The following is a 20,470-nucleotide window of genomic DNA, read 5'->3' on the forward strand; positions in this document are numbered from 1 at the left end:
ACTAAAAAGAGTCCTTAAATATTGCCGCTCCACGGATTATCTTTGACTCAACCACAATCTAGAAAAACATCTGCATGCACCAAAAGTCCAAACTACACACACACACACACACACACACACACACGGAACTCGTGCAGCCAACACAGAAGTCAACATTATGTTGCGTGTTACTACTCTACATAAATGAACTGATCTGTATACAGCATGGATACATCATCAGACTTTGGCCTTGAGACTCTCCAAGCATGAAATGAATCTAAAAGCAATATTTTAAGGTACTGATGTGACACAATACAATGATCAGTAAATACCCATTAAAAAAAACTATTTTAAATGTTGTACTGGGAAACCTTACAATAATATCAGAATAAAAACATTAATTAAACCAACATCGATAACACATTCAATATTATGGCTAAGTAGCAATCACAAGACTAAAAATCTATGTTTCAATCTTCCTCAAACTCAATAAAGAGTGAGATTTCATAGGGAGGTTTGGTAAACACTGAGGTGACCCCATTCCCACCAATCTCACTCAGAAGATCAGGTAGGTGGTTTACTTAAAGGCTTACTCAAAATAGACTGATGAATTTGGGACAGTGCTCTAGGATGTTTGCTTCCAAACCAGATACTCTTCTGTGAAACTCCAGCTACATCTGACTTGGGGGTGGGGGGGAGACCATGCATGACCTGTCATTTACTGCAAATATTTCCTACCAGGCTGGGAAGCACATGTTTTCTCCTACCAAATGAGACTTTCAACCACCTAAACTTCATAGGACTGATTACAAAAGCATTGAATGCATGAAATCTGCAAACTAATACATTTGAAGGTTCTATTTTCTAACCTTCAGCACTACCCGCAACTTGTTTGAGACTTTAAAATATGCTTCCAGAGAGGTAGGTGGACGAGGGCACACATAATCCGCATACTGCTCACCCTAACATTGGCTATACTGTTTTTTGATAATACAATGGTCCTTAAATTATTGTCTGTGGGCCATTAGCAGATTGTTAACCTGCTTGAAGATTTCAACGAATGTAAAGTGTTGCACTAGATTTCAAGTTTAAATTGTATTTAAAGTACAAATGCATAAATCCTTTCTAAGGTTACTTACTTTTACATATGGATCTGGTCCATTTTCATTTTCTTTAGGCTCCTTCAGCAACAGAACTTTCATTGTTTACTGGAGACTTGCTAAGAATGCAGAAACACAACACAGAAATGTATCTAAATTAGATCTAGAGGACTCCTCTGTACAATGGCTTTACCAGTTGAGCTTCACAAGAAAGAAGATAATTAACAGTGGTATTGAAGTGCAGCTGGTCATACAATGAGTAAGCAGTTTAATGGGAATTCTCTGGAAGCCAGCATGTACCCTGATAAACTAGCAAGATGTGTGTTGGCTTTAAATGATATGGCTCAGAAAAGAGATAAAAGACAGAGAAAGGCATTCATTTTGCTTCTATTTTTTCGTAACATACCAAAGTATACTTAGAAACACTTCTTAAACCTTTGCCAAATATATTATAAAAATCACATTTATGTATGAATACATTCTGACACATCTGTTATTTAAAGCATTTACATGTGAACTCCCAAGAAAAGTCACCCTCAAGTTGTTTTGTCACCCTGCACAAAACAGAGGCGGAACGTGCCAGGAGCTTCAAAGTGACTCCAATTCTGTTTCAGTGAACATGCATTTTAAAGTTTTCTGCAGGACCAGCAGCTCTTAAGAACCACCAAGGGGTGTCTCTCTTTTTTGAATAACCCACAAAATCCAAATTGAATAAGAATCCTCACTTGTAATTACTAGGTGTGTCATTCATACAATGGAACTGTAGTACAGAAAGCAAGCAAACAAAAATTCTAACACATCTGAGCAGCACCACAAAACTCCAAAATGTCCCATTCACTCTCCCCCTCAGAAAACCTGATGACATCTACATGATAGAGACCAAATTAAAACACAACAGCACAGTTTTCTCACAAAACTACATCGCCTCAGAATGTACATGGGAGATCACTTCCTTTGAAGAGTTCCCATGTTAAAAGCTCCCCGAACATGGAAAGCTTACACATCAAGACACAGGCTAGGCTAGAAGTCTCTTCCCTGACATGTACGTTTTACACAGATAGGCAGATGTTGACATGAGAACTGCTCTGAAACAAGAGAAGCTCCAGATGTGTCACACTACTATACATGTGACCATTTGTTTCAAATGGTTCTGTCTCACATAGCATCAAACGGCTGCTGCTTTAACAAATCATGACCGGCCAAGTTCCACCATTATGGCAACTCTGGGATACATGAAAATATCCCTAAATGCTCAGAACGGTCACTGTTGATAATGCTAACCAGCTCTGAGTCCTGGTGGCCTTGTTAAACTGTATACAAACCTCTCTCTTGTGTGGCTTATTAAACCAAATACTGGAAACAAAAATAAATTTCAGTATCTATGTAGGCTCTCTCAATATCCCCACATCCAACATTTCAAGCGCCTGTCATTTCAGAAGCAAAATACTTGTTGCAAATAAAAAAGAAAAAGAAAAGTCACACGGGTGCCGAGGCAAATCAGCCAAGGGAGCCTGACAATTATAATGACTTCAAAAAGAAAACTTCCCTATTCAAAATACTATTATTTTAAAACTAGCACTTTAAAAACATTCTTGGGACTGGAAAAATTCCCTAATTATTTTACATGGATGCCCACTGTCAGGAACTGCTGCAACTTAAGAAGCTAGAGGGCAAGACAGGCATGTGTAAAGACCTCAACCTGAGAACTTGGGGAGCTGATACTTCTTCAGAAAAGGCAATACTGGGCCAGAGAGAATGATGACCTGACTGAAGATATTAGCACTTTATGATTGTATCCAACTGTGACAACCTCCTATTGGGGAGGACTGAATTTCACTTTAAATTATACTTTATGTTTATAAAATAGGTAGTTCCCGCTGCCACCAGGAATTTTATTTAATTCCAAATCCCCTTTCTGCTTCTGGTTTTGGTATTGTGACCCAGGGTCTTGGCTTTCGAGGATCTATGTGGTCCTGAGGAATAATGGATCAGGCTTCTGGGATAAACTTAAATAAAAAGGATTTATCGAAAGAACAAATTAAGAGGTTGTTTAAACTGTAACTGTTTAGGAATTAGGTATTTGTAAGTATGTATGTCAACTGTATCACACAGGCTATTCTCTTTGTAACTTTAACTCTCTTTAAGAACTGTAGTTTCACTTTTTAGATATATACTGCTCTCTCTCTCTCTCTGATACCACACAGCACTTTCTTCACATAGAACTGATTCCACACAGAACTTTCAGCTCTCTCGCTCTGACTCCACACAGCACTGTCAGAGCTCTCACTGACTGAAAACCAACTGAACAACATCAACTGCTTTTTCTCCAACTGTCATTATTCCAACTCTCATTCTCCAATCTCTCACTGACACACCTACACAGATCCACACAGAATAACTCCTCCCACACTCTGCCATCCACCAATCACAGCACACTAGTTACTATCAAACATTTAAAGGGACACAAACACTCTCAAACAAGGAATCATTACACCAACCTTTCATTAAACTGTAATTTTATGCCACAGGCATGTTGTGTCCACACACTCCCCCTGGGTATGGAGAACAACACTTCTAGTTTTGAGAACCTTAACCCTGCTTTGTGGGAGGCAAACTCCAATTCACCCAGGATGTCATTTGAATTGGGGTTTGTCTCAAGGCTTCTCAAATCTGAAAACTTCCATGGTGTGATGAGAAGCACATGGGCATAGGGTGGCGAAAGTCAAAAGTGTCACAGCCAGTGTGGTGTCGTGGTTAGAGTGTCAGGCTAGGATTTGGAAGACCCACATTCAAATCCCCACTCTGCTATGGAAGCTTGCTAGATGACCCCGGGCCAGTCACTGACTCTCGACGTAATCTACCTCATAGGGTGGTAGTGAGGATAAAATGGAGGACAGGAGAACAATGAAAGCTGCTTTGGTTTCCCACTGACGAGAAAAGCAAGGTATAAAGTTCAAAAATAAAAGCCATCTTAATTACAGCTTGTTGTGACGGGTGAATGCAATATAACTATGCAGTTCTGGTGCCTAAATATACAATGGTGACATTCAGAAATTTGAACTATCTTTCTATGAATTACAATTTAGTTCTTAGAATATAGTGTTTTTAAAAACCTGGTGCACATTTTACAAGAACTATTGTCTGAATAACTAGGTACCCGCTATTCCAAAATTAGCTTAGTTTTCCCTTTTTTTAATCATTTGCATATTTGTTTGCCCCTTGTCTCATACAACACAATTCAGGAGGGATGACAGGTATGTCACACAGAAGCCCAGTTTGGCCGAATAGAGATATTGTTCAAAGGAGCTACACTAACAAGGTAGCACAACGTTGGTTTCTCTTTCAAATATCTACAAGATGCCTCTGCAAACAGCTGGTCTTCTTTCCCTTTGAGTACTAACAGGATTAATTGGCAAACAGTATCAGTGTGAGCTGATATTACAAAGTGATAGAAAGTGTCAAATATGGTGATGCCACTGCAGGGTGAAGGTAAGATGGATCGTGCATTATTGGGCTTTGGACTCCCCCCTTGTCTCATACAACACAATTCAGGAGGGATGACAGGTATGTCACACAGAAGCCCAGTTTGGCCGAATACTGATATTGTTGAAAGGAGCTACACTAACAAGGTAGCACAACGTTTGTTTCTCTTTCAAATATCTACGAGACGCCTCTGCAAACAGCTGGTCTTCTTTCACTTTGAGTACTAACAGGATTAATTGGCAGAGAGTATCAGTGTGGGCTGATATTACAAAGTGATAGAAAGTGTCAAATATGGTGATGCCACTGCAGGGTGAAGGTAAGATGGATCGTGCATTATTGGGCTTTGGACTCCAAGTGATCCCAAACCATTTTTCCTTAGCAACGGTGCAACTAGAACAATTGCTGCAGCACTTTAACTGCCGGCACAATGCCATCTCAACAGATGTGCTTGAATATCCGTACCCTAGAAAGGGAATATGCCAAAGAATGCATGCTCAGTGAACTACCTCTTAGCCAGAATGGCTAAAAGCAGCTGTCAGTTGCTGGGTTTATATCACTACAGCAACAGGGGTGAATCATCACTCTTGTTTTTTTAAAATTCCCTCTCTCATTGCATGGTGTTTCATTTCCAGCCAGTCCAAAACAACACACTGCTTGGTATTTGAACATACTTGAAATTCTTGAGCACTGTTCATTAACATGTGTTTCATAGTGCTGCATCACTGAAATAATTTTTTTAACTGTGAAAATATTTGCCAGATACAGAATTTCAAATGCCATACATTTGCCGGATACAGGATTTCAAATGCAAAGAGACACAAGAGGGAACAGTGCCTTTGCCCTCTTTGCTTGCCTCTTAGCAGCAGGTCCTTCCAAAAAGAGGGGGGAGCTCTATAGAGCCTCACAGCCTCCTAGGCTGTGAGATGAAACTCCATGACCCAGCGGAAGGGCTGGACTGAAAGGCTGAAGAACACTGACCTAGATGTGCCACTCATGGTACCTACATATTGAAAATGCATATATTCAGCTGTAAAATATAGCTGCTCCATGCAGGGCTTATATAGAACCTAAGTCGCCAGATGCAGGTTAGTGTGCATAGGAGGGGTGCAAAACAATTATATTAGTCATCGTCCTATCCGTGATATCAAGACTTCAGTATATCCATCCAGGCTGCACTTCCCCTACATTTTATACATTTAAGGGGGCGGAGAGGCACTGAAAATTGTTGACACATCCATGATATTCCTTGGATGTGGTTGCCCACTCATCTGTTTCAGTAGGATTTCATTTTCTTCCATGGAGGTCATTAGGATACTACCACCACTCTCCATAGTATTACTTGTAGTAGTTCCACATCAGATTGGTGATTACGATATCCATTTTACAGTATGAAAGGAGACATGTAAATAAGAATTTTATCCTTGGTTTTGATTTGACCTGCACTGCCAATCAGGCAAATGTATAACATGATTTTTTTACTTGTACTGTTACATGTATTTCTGGTTTCCCCTAACATCAGTTAACTTCTGAAGTGACAGGTGTTGAACTTCCTAGAGGCATCAGATTGGGGTTTCATCTGTCTTCATCCACCACTCATTCAAAAAAAGTCTCCTTAAGGGTAAATATCTAAAGTTAACTTTTTGTTGTACAGTCCAGGGTACAGTTATGGCGCATGAGTACAGGTGTGTGAAAATGTGTCAGAAAGTCTCCTGCACTTCAAAATTTACCATTATACCTATTAGCTACTAAAGGTAAAGGTAAAGGTTCCCTTGCTCGAAAGCCAGTCGAGTCCGAATCTAGGGTTGCAGTGCTCATCTCCGTTTCAAAGCCGAAGGGCCAGCGCTGTCCGAAGACGTTTCTGTGGTCATGTGGCCAGCATGACTAAACACCAAGGCGCATGGAACGCTGTTACCTTCCCACCGAAGTGGTACCTATTTATCTACTTGCAATTTCTTGCTTTCGAACTGCTAGGTTGGCAGGAGCTGGAACTAGAGACGGGAGCTCACTCCGTCATGCGGCACCCGGGTCTCAAACTGCTAAACTACCGACCTTCCATAGCCTGCAGTTCAGCGTCTTAACCACTTGAGCGATCCCCAATTCTATACCAGGAGATATAGCTAGATCCAAGCTGGCCCTGTTGCCAATATTGCCATCATTTCACAAAGCTGCTATTAATTTTTGGCTGAAAATTCTGTTTAGCTTAAACTCAAGTTTCTTAACCGTGGTTTACGAGGAAAAAAAAGTCAACCCACGGCAAAGCCACATATTAAGTTTAGTAGCCAAACTTGGATTTTCAGAAGACTATTTAAGAGGACTTGGGTTTTTTTCAGCAATACAATCAATAAAACAAAGACTGCTGGATATAAATGGACAGATGGAAGCCATACTGCTAGATACCCTGAGAATAGCTCCCCTTTATAAGCAACTCACACCTTCTCCTTTAACCCTCCCATCTTACTTTACCCATTGGAAAGCATGCACTAAAGCATGATTGGACACTACAACTGGCAATGCTAAGAGGCTGTTACAAAGGCATCCCATATATGGAATGTGTCTGCCCCTGCAATCAAAAATGTATTGAGGATTTAGGTCATGTGGTCTTCTGCTGCCCAAGATTCGCACTAGAACGCAAACAATAGCTTGGGAATATTTTATCACTATACCCAGGAAGAGCAGACAACAATAGACTAATTGTATTGTACACCGATAAAAGTATATGGGTAACATCACAAATAGCAAAGTTTATTGCAGAGGCGATAAAGCTTTCATCAAAACCGTCTACTGTTAGTTTAGCCCATGGATAAGTGTATGTATTATGTTTACTGACTGACTGATTTGTTGTTTAATTTTAAACTGTTAATATGATTTTAATGATTGTTATACATTCTATACACTTTAAATGGACTCCAAGAATTTTTTTTACTGGTACTGAGACTGTGGTATTATATTCTTCTTGACACTGTTCTTGATACTGTTTGTGAAGGTTATGGGCTAACACAATAAAGTTTATGTATGTATGTAATTTACCATTACACCATATGTGATTCAAGGCGTCATGATAGCTGTAGCTCCCCAATGCATGTACAGGTCTGCATAGGAGAAGGCTGGAAGTCTGTAAAGTGCAAAGAGTGGAGCTAGTTTGATGCTTAATGAAATTTCCTGTGCAACAGCAGGGATTGGGCGACTAATAAATCCAATATATAAATAAATACATTATGAAAAACCACGCACAGCATATATACTGGGTCACCTGTCCTTGGAAGACTCCCTTCCTAATTTTATACTTGTAGGTGGGCTGGCTGGAGCTCTTGATTAACAGACCAGCGATCTGTACATAGCCCGAGAGGCACTGGCTCCAGGGCTCCACGACCAGTTCCGGGGCTTTCAAACTACTTGTAGGTGGGCTGGCTGGAGCTCTTGATTAACAGGCCAGCGATCTGTACATTGCCTCAGAGGCACTGGCTCCAGGGCTCCACGACCAGTTCCGGGGCTTTCAAACTCCGTCTAATCACTTCGCGGTGTCTAAGCCACCGTTTTACTGGCACAGCCTACAGAACGCCCGTCTAACCTGCGGGAACCCTGTCAAGCAGCCACGGGGGAGGGGAGGAGGAAGGGAAGCGGCTGGGTCGCGTGACCAGAGCGGCGGCTTCAGAACGCACCGGGGGCCGGCGTTTCGCTCACCTCCGCGGGGAGCCAGGTCGGCAGCAGGGAGCCCTCGCCCGCGTCCAGCTCTCACTCTTCCCTTCCCCGCCGCAGCCTTCCTTTCCGGGTTCGGGGCGCATGCGCGGAAGAGCAGGGAAGCGGCAGCATGGCCTCTCAGGCTAAGCGGAGGCGAGAGGATGGGCCGCCGGATTGCCGGGAGGAGGGCGCCGATGGGGACGACTCTGAGTCGGAGGAAGAGGAGGATAAAGACGACGACGAAGAAGAAGAGGAGGAAACAGAAGAAGAGGAGCTCAGCGAGGTGAGCGAAAATTCCCCACCCCCACGAGCCAGCATTGCCGTGACTTTTAGGGCAAGTTCTGCCGCCTGGTCACTAGAGAGACAGTTCCTTGTTTGCCCCCCGAAGAAGTCTTCGGTGGGGGTCTCTCGCTTCCTCTGCCAGTCGAGGAGGGTGGCTGAGCTTCCCCTGGCAGCTCCGGATCCATCGCACGCCTGCCTAGCCATTGAGTGAAACCCGCTTTACCACTGTTGGGGTGATAATGGCCCGTAGACGACCCCCACCACTACTACGGTACTTCCACGCCGAGAATCGTGTCCCTCATAGCCACACACACACATCCCGGACTTCCACCCCAACCCCAACTCCCCCTTTCTTCCCCGGGTGGGCGGGGCCCTTGGGGGCCCCCCCCCCCCCAATTACTTATGTTCTCCAGAGATTCCCATTTCCTTTATGTGTGTGTCTAAATTTGAGGGAAACGGCCACACTTAGGACTTGATGCCTGGGCTCGTCCGAAGAAAACAAAAAATATATTGTAATAATGTATTCTTACTGTCTTTTAGGTGACAAGTCGGAACGTTTCTTTTTGATTAGTCTTTTCACTGACGGGTTCCAGTTTTTGTAGCTGCTTTTATGGTCTCCTAGCCTGAAGGCTGTTTTCAGGATATCATTTTTGCAGCTGAATGTTGCTTTATGCTGCCCTTATGGCTTGCTTTATAATCGACAACAGTTATGTTGTTTTGATATTTTATTCTGTTGTTTTTACTTTGCGTGTAGCATCAAAGTAGGTGTCTAGAAGGGTGGCATATAAACTTTCTAAATGCATAAAGACAAAGGTGTGTGCATAGGGTGTAGTTCTTGGTTAGCATATGACAAAGAAATCTCCCAATACATTCATGGTTTACTAAGTTAAAATCAATTGTGGGTGTGAAGTTCCTGAACTGGAGTGGGGCTGTGATATGTAGAATATATAATTCTTTTCTCGGTCTGTTTTCCTAAACTGAATCCACCCCTGCTGATGAGAGAAATCAGCAGGGGGGAAAGGTTAGGTGCCCTCTTCCCCTTACTGCTGCTGCCCTGATCCAAAGGAAAAATAAGTCCATTCAAAAGGCATGGATCTCTTACATAAAGTATTGTTGGTCCTAAGGCCAGCTTCATAGCTACGTCATCCCCCACAGGTGTATCATTGGGATGAAGCAGTTTCCATGAGGTTTGACCTGGTTTTATCTAAGCTGGTGTTCTTGGCAGCGAAGTGTGAAGTGGGATTAACAAATCCATCTTGAGAGTGGCTGGTGAGAGACATTGCAATGCCCTCAAGTTGTGGGAGTGCGTAGGCAGATAAACCCTAACTCCAAAGTTAGTTCAGTACAGGGGTGTCGAACTCATTTGTTATGAGGGTAGGATTTGGCATAAATAGGACTTTTGTTGGGCCTGGCCATGCATGTCATAAAATGTAATGCCAGATAGTGGAGATATAAACTTTACAAATGACACAGACAAACACAACGATATTATAGCAGCTATTCCATTGGAGCCCCACATTAGGAGGATGTGTGTGTTAAAACTAATATTTCTCTGAAAAACTGGAGTACTTTGGGTGTGTTGAACTCTATTTTAACTGTGGTTGGTCCCAAACTTTCCCCTCCGCCCTTAAAGATATAAACTACAAATATATATATAATTGATTTCTATCCCGCCCATTCCGGCCATATACATGGTCTGAGCCTTGGACCCAGGAGAGAAATATGAAATGGCTGAGCACTGCAAACTTCCCCCCTCCCCCCTTCCAGGTCTACTCAGAGTGGCAGTGGCTCTTCAAGGTCTCAGGGTTTTTTTACAGGGTGGTCCTCTTTAGCACTTGTTCTGCTATTCTTTCATTGGAGCTCCACATTAGGAGGGTATGTTTGTTGAAACTAATATTTCTCTGTAAAACTGGAGTCCCTTGAATTTGCAGAACTCTGTATTTTAGCCCTGGCTGGTCCCAAACCTTCCCCCCTCCCCAGTGTGTGCACACCCTTAAAACGTGCCTGCCTAAATTGGAAAGGTGGGGGAATAGTGGAATTTTGCAGTTTTTTAAAATAAAAAAGAAACATGAGGATCACAGCCAAAGGACCCCCCCCCACCCCCGGACAGCGTTGGTGGCTGGGAAGTTGGCGGCTGGCCCTGTGCTCTCTGCTCAGAGGCAGCCCTGCCCTCTTCTTTCTGCTCTCCGAGGCAGCCCCACCCTCTGCTCTCTATACTCCAAGGCAGCTCAAGCTCAGAACAGTGAGGATGGGAAGGGGTGGAGAGAAGAGAGCCTGCTCCCAGGCCGGATTAAAGGCCTGGGTGGGCCAGTTCCAGCCTGCCGCTGTAGGTTTGACACCCCTGGTTTAGTAGGTTGCACAAAGGGAGGGGGATGAATTTACTGATTTATCGATACTTTCAATATAAGATAATGAATTTGGATTAATATTGCAGATGCCTCAAGTCAGCAGTGGTGCACAATAAATGTGTATCTCAGATAAGTACTGAGCAATTCAAAGACAGTGACCTTTCTCTTGAACTGACATACTTGACAAGTTTGTGTGCAATTTTTCTTTTCTTTGTTTATACTCACAGGAAGTGAATGTTGAATTTGAAGCACATTCAATATCAGATAATGATTATAATGGAATAAAAAAATTACTACAACAGGTACATCTTTGTGATTTTGTGGCATGGGGTGACATACTTTATAGCAAAGTCTTATATTGTAAATATTAGGAGGAGGGATTACATCTGTGACTGAGTGCCTGTGTTTCCAGATGGTTGTAAATCCACAGAGCTGATTCCATCACATTCTGAAGCATTTTCAAACTCTGATAGTCTAATGCTCCAGTTCAGCACTTTTCCAGTGGATGCCCTAAAGCTACAACTTTAAAATTCTGAATCTTGAATTGATAACTTCATCTTTTCCAAAAGTGCAGTTCATGACATTATTCTGAGAATAATAAATCCACAAGAGAGCAGAAATGCATGCAAAATGATCTGGAGGCGTTAAAATTGTATCAGCAAGAAAAGAAACGTCTGAGGCAAGGGGTTAAGTATAGTGAAGAAGTTTATGTAGAAACCTAGGTAAATTATGCTAGAATTTATCTTGCCCCTTGAATGCTGCCCTGATATTACAGTGGCCTGGCAATTAATTTTTTTAACCGTCTCTGGCTCTTTAACACTATATTTATGACTGGTAAAGGAGATTTTTTTTTAGAACAATTTCAGTATTAGCAGGTGAGCCATTGTAGAAAACATGTTCTTAATAAAAGCCTACAGTTTTTTTTTCTCTTCAGCTTTTTCTAAAGGCTCCTGTTAACACAGCTGAGCTAACTGATATATTGATACAACAAAATCACGTTGGGAGTGTTATCAAGGTAAGGTGCCTTCTTAGTCTCTTAATTTAGTATATTGTGTGTTTATGTTAGATTGGGTATGTTTGTTGCATACATCCATGGTGAGTAAACAAGGTATATTGTCCGGTTTCCTAGTCCTCTGTGACCTACCTGAAATGAACATGCTCTAGTAATAAAGGCTGTGTACAGGCAATTGTTTCTGAAGAGCAATTGATTGACATAGCTCTTATTGTGGCAGCAGTTGCCAAGATTCAGCATTGGGGTCCTGATAATTGTTGTTAAAAGTTAGGGGCTGAGAATACTGCCCTCCACAGAGCAAAATGCCTGTTTGTTCTGTTTACCTGTTAGAGCTGCTTTTCTCACCCAAAATTTTAGAAAAGTAAGACAGTGCAAGAGTACATTTTCCTCTCAGCAACATCCTGCAAATGTTGCTTTTTGTTTGTTCTTAGGAATGAAAGTGACTATTCCATAAGGTTCTTTTTGTTTGTCGATCTGGTCGCAGCATTTGATTCTATCGAAAGGTCTCGCCTGTGGGTAAAGTTGGCGGGCTTGAATATAGACAAGCGGCTACTTTTTAGTTACAGGAGCTACACAGTGACACAGATTTCTATTGAATAAGCACTCTTTCATTTCACATGCTTAAAAATGTACATTTAGAAGACGTAAAGAACCATCCCAATGGGATTCATGAATGAGACTTCAGCACCAGCCTCAAGTAGGCACCTGAGACAGTGTTGCCCTCAAATATTGGGCATCATGTAATTTTGCATACACACACATATCCGTGGGCGCCTGAAGTAACTGCAATGCAATGTGTATATGCTCCCAACAGTCTTTGGTTCTGATTTTCAAGGCCAAACACCCACTGCTCTCCTGATATGCTGGGGCTAAAAGAGAATAGTCGTAGAGGTGTTGGAATGTCAGTGTCCAGATATAAAAGTTTCTGCCATAATTGCTAATTTCTGATCTCTGATAGCCAAAAACAATTACACTGTAATCTTAAGCAGAGTTACCCCCCTCAAAATCCGCTGAGGTCAGTGTGCTTAGAAGTGTGCAACTCTTCTTTGGACAGCACTGTAGGTGTAGGCTTATACTTTCTGATGGGCATCCATCTAGCTGATGGAAACATGAAACAGATGACTTCATAATTTTGACCAGTAATGATAAATTACCTGATAAATTAAACTGTACCTGATAAACTGATACTTTATTAAGTGTACACTGTTGAAATGTGTGTGTTTCATATAGCTATAGTTTAATAGTAGACTGAACTGTAAAATATAAAAGCAATCTTGGCACAAATTGCTGCTTTTATATTCACCTGAAGCATTCTGAAAACTTTCCTTTCCTAGAGCTAGGACATCTCAATATTTAAAAATATGCTTTCCCAGGTTGGCTGACTTTCCATCTGTATAAAAACAGGTTGCTTACCAGTAACTGGTGATCTTCGAGTGGTCATCTGTGCATTCACACCAATGGGATCTAGTGCGCCTGCGCTGGATCCAGCGCAGGCGCACTAGATCCCATTGGTGTGAAGCACAGAGACCACGAAGAAGATCTGGTGTTTTCTTAAGCAGGTGTACTTGTATGGGATTCATACAAACATGCTGCAAGAGGAACATACATCCTAATCTTGTGGATGCTTGCTTAGAAGTAACCCACCCACCCCCCATGCTAGAAGGTCACAGTAATGGCAGATGTTTTATTCAGGCAGAAAGCCTTGATAACTTTGCTCAAGAAAACATACTTATTCTTTTTGTTTAATAGCAAGCCGAAGATTTTGAAGAAAGTGACGATGAAGATGATGCTGATGAGGTTTTTGGCTTTATAAGCCTCTTAAACTTAACTGAAAGGAAGGTCAGTAGAAATAATGTATAAGGATAATAATAATCTTTTTGTCTTACTGAAAATGCAGCTCAGTATAATTGGACACCTCATTGATATCTATCCTGTCTCCTCTTAAAGCCAGCAATTTATTTTTGCAGTACATTGATAAATGATTTATTGCATGACTTCACACGTGCATTCTTGTTACTGAAATCATTAAAATAAATATGACAAATATCAGCCTTGGGTAAAGAGGAGAACTTTAAGAGTCCATGCAAACTACTCAATAAAGGTAAAGGTTCCCTTGCTCGAAAGCCAGTCGTATCCGACTCTAGGGTTGTGGTGCTCATCTCCATTTCAAAGCCGAAGAGCCAGCGCTGTCCGAAGACGTTTCCGTGGTCATGTGACCGGCATGACTAAACACCAAGGCGCACAGAACGCTGTTACCTTCCCACCAAAGTGGTACCTATTTATCTACTTGCAATTTCTTGTTTTCGAACTGCTAGGTTGGCAAGAGCTGGAACTAGAAATGGGAGCTCACTCCATCATGCGGCACCCGGGTCTTGAACTGCTGAACTGCTGACCTTCCACAGCCTGCAGTTCAGCGTCTTAACCACTTGAGCCACCGTAGCTCTAAACTACTCAATATATTGATCAAAAAAGAATAGAATAGAAATGCAAAATTGACAAAAAGTAAGCATGGTCTCTATTTTGCTACAAATAAAGCATGGTTGACTATCATTTTGGCTTGACAATAAGACATTATGGCACCATTTTAGAATTTCACCAATTATATTACTACTAGGAAAAGGGCCCGTTGTGGAAATAAATACAACGACCTCTAGAAAGAGGCTCTGGACGGGTGCCCCGGCCTTGGACACTCCGTGTCAATTTGCTGTGGCGACCTCAGCAGGGTATAATGACATTGAGTACACCATTTTCTCCAGAGGAACCGATCTTCTGCTACCTAAAGAACAGTTGTAATTTTGAGTGATCTTCAGCCCTCACCTGGAGATTGGCAACGATGGTTCCCCAGAAGGGAATAGTTGGTTTGGAGGGTGGAGTCTATGGCTTTGTACCTGTCCGAGGTCCCACGCCTCCTGAAACCTCACCCTCTCCAGGCTCCATCCCTCACATCTCCAGGAATTTCCCACCTGGAGTTGGCAACCATATCTCCTTCCCAGCCAATCATCAACCTACCTTTATTTCTCCCTCACTCTTCAGCTTTCCACCCCCCACACACCTGCAGCCTCTCCCGTGCTCTGAAACCCTGACTGCTACGTCACATTGGCTGTCATACGGGGGCCACCTCAGCAGCATATAAGGATACTGATCTCTGCCATCTGGAAAGCAGTTGTAATTCTGAGTGATCTCCAGCCCTCACCTGGAGATTGGACACATTTTACCTCAGAACAGCAAAACTGTTTAGAATGTTAGAGGCAAAAGCCAATCAAGTCGCATATGCAAATGACCTCTGTGTTCCGAGGCAGAGGCCAATGAGGCTGCATATGCAAATAACCTCTGTGTTCTGACTGGCTATGGGGGGGAGAGGATTAGCAAAATGTTTAGAATGTTGGAGGCAGGACTCAGGCAAAGCAGCCAGTGGATAGGGAGACACTCTGAATGACAGATCAGAGCGAACTGATTTTGGAGCGTGTGGAATGTTCTAGAGAAGTGCCACCACCATTCGGCTTTTATTTATAAGGGAGATGTGGTGTGAATCTTCTGTTACCAGGTTCCGTGGTAGTTAAGAGCTAGAGAAATTACTGTGGTGAATGGAAGGTCATCCCCATAGTGTTAACTCCTGTAACTTCAAAGTAGCAATTGCCATATGTAGAAGCAAAAACACTTGCTTCTCATTACTTGGATCATCGTCTGTTTGAGTTTGCGGTGATCACTAGCAGCAATGTGATTTTTAAAAAAACTATTTTAAAGCTTTTCCTTTTATTTGTCAGGCTAGGTGCCTTAAAATATTGTTTCATATTGCTTTTGATGGCATGTCTTAGTTGTGTGGCTTCTTTGGTGTCTTTAAGCCATACTGAAATGCAATTGCTTAGTTATAACTTTGCCATTTCAATCATCCTGTTTGAAACCCCTCTCCACGCACATACATACTCGGCTCTTAATCTAAGGCTTCATTTGTATCATTTGAAAGAATTCCTTACAGTGTATTAAAAGTCACAGCAAGAAACTTTCTCTAGTCCTGTGAAACAATACCCAGAAACTCTTTTTAAGTTGCCTTATATAAATAATTGTTTGCTAATGCAAAGAAAATCTGTCCTTTTGATTCCTAGGGTACCCAGTGTGCTGAACAAATTAAAGAGCTGATTTTAAGCCAGTGTGAGAAGAACTGTGAGCAGAGTATGGTTGAACAGCTGGATGAGCTCCTAAGTGACACCACCAAGCCTATAGGCTTCCTGCTTAGTGAAAGATTCATTAATGTACCTCCGCAGATCGCTCTGCCCATGCACCAGCAACTGCAGTAAGAGCTTTTCCAAAATCATTTTTGAACAGTAATTTTTTATCCTCAGATGACCTCAGATCCTCATTTCCATTTAAATGGAAATGTGTTGAATGAGACAGAAAAAAATATCACATACTTGAAAGTGGAAGCCTGGGAAGTGAAAGCCAACATTTTGTTTGTTCTCAAGTAAGATCTTTAAAAGAGGTACTTAATATTTCACATATTGTGAACAGTTATTTTACTTGTATTTGAAATCTTGTTGTGAGGGATGGAAAACCAACTTACAATTCAGCTGTCATTTGGCAGACAAATGTGCTCTGTGGATAGCTTTTAGAGCAAGGCTGCATGAAAACTCACTTAAAATGACTGTGTATATTAAACATACACACACGCACACACACTTTCATATTTTCAGCGAATGTCGTTTCTAGTACAAAAATCCGATTGCAAATTCCCGTGGTGTAAATGAAGGCCTGATACTTACTTAAAAGATATTAAGCTGATCTATGAAATGCACATAAGAGCTTTGGCAAAGCCTTGAACAAAAGGTCCAAGGTAAATCTACAGATTGTTCTGGGCTTTTGACTGATTGCAGCAGTGAAGAAATAACTTGTTTTACAGTAAACCATGGCACATTTTTTGTGAGATGTTTTGATGCCATAGATCATTCTAAAGGGTGACGTCCACCAGGGAATTATGTGCACATTGGCTTTAGACTTCATTGAAGTGGAATGATCAGCTCATATTAAAGGGTGGAAGTGGGATGGGGGCATATCTGTATCCACCCGGGTGGGGGGCACATAATCTCAAGTAAATAGAATTAAGTAGTATCGCTGTTGTATGGGCAGCTTTATCTCAACAATAATGAGGAACAGTCTAATTTAATTCACCACACATAACCAGGCAAATGGCTGATTCCGAGACTGTGTTGCATATTCATATCTGCATGCTGGTAGGAAGAGGATTAGATCAAATGCTGGATCCAAGCAACAGACAAGACATAAGAAGTTGATGGGTTCAAGGAACAGCAGAATTCATGGGAAAGGAACAAAGAAAAGGAATGAGCCAGACAATGCAAAAAGATTCCATGTAAGAAAGTGTAGTTTCTTTTGGAGTCTCTTTTAGGGATTTCTTGGGTTTGATCTGCATTTTTCTAAATCAGCCACTAAGAATCATTCATTTCTCAGTTCAGTAGCAGTAAACCAAGGTATAAGCACCTGAAAGAAGGATACTAAACATCTAAGTGACTGCACTTTTTTGAAATTAAACTTTAGAATGTCTTTATAAGTTCTGGCATTGAATCTTACTAAGCAAATGAACCACTGATATCTTTGGCATGCTTGAGGAGGGAATGAGTGCTTCTGGTAAGGGGGAAAGGGAAGGAGATCTCTTGAGGTTCTTTAGTCACACTCTTGCTGAGGCCCAGAGACACGTTAAATAGTTCCATATGGCATGGCATCCATTCATGGTTATCAGGTACAGGTTTGTCGATGCGTGGGATTGAAGAAGGACAGAAAATGGCCATCTTAAACCCCAGAAGCCCTCTTAGGTTTCCTTCAGATTACACTGATCCCTTGCCACTACGGCATCTGTCTTCTGATCGTGAGTTCCAGTACTCTTGCCTGTTGCGTTTAATGGTAAGGTGCCAACTACTTTGAGGCCTAGAATACATAGTTTGTGTTCATTGAGCTTGTTTCTTTTACAGGTAGGAGCAGTATAGGTATTTACAAATTGATTGTGTAGCCTAAAATTAGGAACATAAATAGGAAGTTATAGGAAGCATGTACAACACCTACAGTTTGGTGAAATAAGCAAAGCAAGATTCTCATGTATTTCGGTTGATTTGTTTTCTCCAAATCAGCTTTGTTTCAGTTGACTAGAAAGGAGGAGAGCTGGTGTGTGTGTGTGTGTGACTGGGAGGAAGGGAGAATCAGATGCTTCTCTTATGATCTCTTAAGGAGATTGGGAAGCGTTGTCCTTGTGTGTACATCTATGGGCTCTGTTGGCACAGTGGAAAGCTTCGTTCTTAAGGCTTATTGCAGTTACATATATATCTGAGTTGGTCATGAAGAAGTCTGAATGTAAACCTGTTTTTTTTTTCTAGGAAAGAACTGACAGAAGCACAGAGGACAAACAAACCCTGTGGAAAATGCTACTTCTATCTTCTTATTAGCAAGACATTTATTGATGCAAAGAGTAATGCTAGAAAAAAGGGAAGCAGTGCACAAAAGAAAGAAGAACTTATGTTTTCAAATGCTGAAGAAGAATTCTTTTACGAAGTAAGACTTTTTTGTCTTTTTTCCTTGTTAAGCTGCTAGATAAGACTTTGATTTTCAATAAGGCATGTAGAGGATTATGATTTTGTTTAAAAAACCAATAATTGTGAAGTTGCCATTGTTGAAGGGGATCCAGACTCATTATTAGTACAGGAAATCACCACAGTGATGGACTTCGGGATAGGAGAATCCTGTCCCAACCAATAGCTTGGATTCTGCAGTACGTTTCTGCTAACTCCACTGCAGATCTCCAACTAACTACTCATGCTGTCCCCTGTCTCTGAAGAGCAGCATTTTGGGAATCTTTTTGTGCTGCAAAGGGGTGGGGGGTGATGAAGTACTGCACTGCTGACAGAATGCCTTCTGTTAGTGGAGATGTACCCCAGGAACTAAGCCAACATCTGGCAGTTCTCCACTTCAGGAACTGTTCAGGATAGAGATCATGCTAAATGAGTAATACAAATTGTGGAAGTCAAATCTCCCACTCTGTTTTATTCCCACACTGTCTCCAATACATATTGGCCATCTTCTGTCTTTCTCAAATGGCCAGAACCAGCTGGTTGGTATTGCGAGGGATGCTTGAGCATTGCTTTGGAAAAGCAGTGCAGTGGCATAGGTTTAAGGCATTAGTAGTCCCCCTGGTTGTGGAGAGTGCTGAGAGACTATTTCATCTGAAAGCTGTAGTATTCAAGGTGTGGCATTTCTATGCACCGGATTAGTTATCAGTTTTCCTTATGGCCTCGGCCTTCTCATGCCCTCATACCAACCACTGTCAAAAAGCTGTCTATAAATGTCTAGTTTGGAACATTATGGAAAAAAACCTTCATTTACATATATAATTTATTTGCATAAATCAGTTCTGCACATAGAATTACTGGAACAGACTGTGAAATTATCTTAAAACATAAAGAGTAAGCATATTGACTAAGGCCACATGTAATTTGGCTATTTACTTCAGCCTATGGATTCATAATACACTTCCAGGGCCAGCAAGGGGTCTTCTGCAACATTTGTCCTTACATAATGCACACAAGCATTCCGAGGGTTTAGGGGGTAGCTGTGTTGGTCTGCAGTTGAACAGCTAGATTCATGTACAGGATATGAAGCATGGCATACAGAGTTCTACGACAAGCTGGTAAGCCTTAAAGTACAATTGAACGTCATTAAAATGGCTTTACGCATGAAGCTGCCTTATACTGAATCAGACCCTTGGTCCATCAAGGTCACTATTGCCCACTCAGGCTGGCAGCAGCTTTCCAGGGTCTCAGACAGAGGTCTTTCACATCACCTTCTTTCACATCACATCACCTGTTTAAGTGAAAATGCCAGGGACTGAGCCTGGGACCTTCTGCATGCAAAGCAGAGGCTTTTCCACTGAGCCACAGCCCTTCCCTTTACTTGGTGTCACTCTGTGAATGAAACAAACTGTATACTGTCGTATGCCGCATGGAATGTGTTTAACCAAGTTTTGCTTTTCTTATTATTTAGAATTCACTTCTGAAGTTTAGCTACTCTGTACAAGAGGAGAGTGACATGTGTTTGGGAGGCAGATGGTCTTTTGAAGACACACCCATGAAACCTTTGAGAACTGTGATGATAATCCCTGCTGACAGGATAAACAGCATCATGGATAAACTCAAAGAATATCTTTCTGTCTGAACCACTGTCTTCTAACAATGGCTTTGTGATGTCACCCCGCAAGAGTTCTTTGACTTAAATATTTTCTAGGTTTTTTCCTATGATATCAATTCTATGTTATTTCAGGATCTCCTTCGTATTCTAGTCAAAACTGTCAGCCATGCAGTTAGTTACCTACAACATTCTTATGTACCATTATGAGATGGCATTTAAAATATCTGATTACAAGTGCAATAAAGTCATCGTTAAAAATAGATGAATACCTTTTCACCAGTTACAGATAGGTTGTTTCACATTGTGAAACATGATGATAAACTGTTATTACCACTTTGTTCAACTGTAAAATACCTGTACATTTATGAAGACTGATAACAGGGGTGTATATAGTACACAGTTGTTAT

At 41.6% G+C, this 20,470-nt stretch overlaps 2 protein-coding genes across 2 annotated transcripts in view; one reads left to right on the top strand and one right to left on the bottom strand.

Annotated features, from left to right (window-relative positions):
* Nucleotides 1-8,319, bottom strand: part of UROS (uroporphyrinogen III synthase) — a 36,110-nt gene extending 27,791 nt beyond the window's left edge. Inside the window, exons 1-2 of the mRNA XM_015421689.1 lie at nt 8,244-8,319; nt 1,119-1,198 (exon numbers count right to left, since the gene is read on the bottom strand). Coding sequence (XP_015277175.1) covers nt 1,119-1,181 — 63 coding nt within the window. The 5' untranslated portion in view covers nt 1,182-1,198; nt 8,244-8,319. The remainder of the gene's footprint in view (nt 1-1,118; nt 1,199-8,243) is intronic.
* On the top strand, nt 8,298-20,424 carry BCCIP (BRCA2 and CDKN1A interacting protein). The gene is made up of 7 exons (XM_015421688.1): nt 8,298-8,523; nt 11,098-11,172; nt 11,805-11,885; nt 13,632-13,721; nt 15,986-16,173; nt 18,260-18,434; nt 19,920-20,424. The coding sequence occupies exons 1-7, from the start codon at nt 8,371-8,373 to the stop codon at nt 20,088-20,090; spliced, it is 933 nt and encodes a 310-aa protein (XP_015277174.1). The 5' UTR covers nt 8,298-8,370; the 3' UTR covers nt 20,091-20,424.
* The last annotated feature ends 46 nt before the right edge of the window (nt 20,425-20,470 follow it).

Source organism: Gekko japonicus, unplaced genomic scaffold (assembly GCF_001447785.1).
Source record: "Gekko japonicus isolate JY-2015 unplaced genomic scaffold, Gekko_japonicus_V1.1 scaffold2751, whole genome shotgun sequence".
In the NCBI taxonomy this organism is placed as follows: domain Eukaryota; kingdom Metazoa; phylum Chordata; class Lepidosauria; order Squamata; family Gekkonidae; genus Gekko; species Gekko japonicus.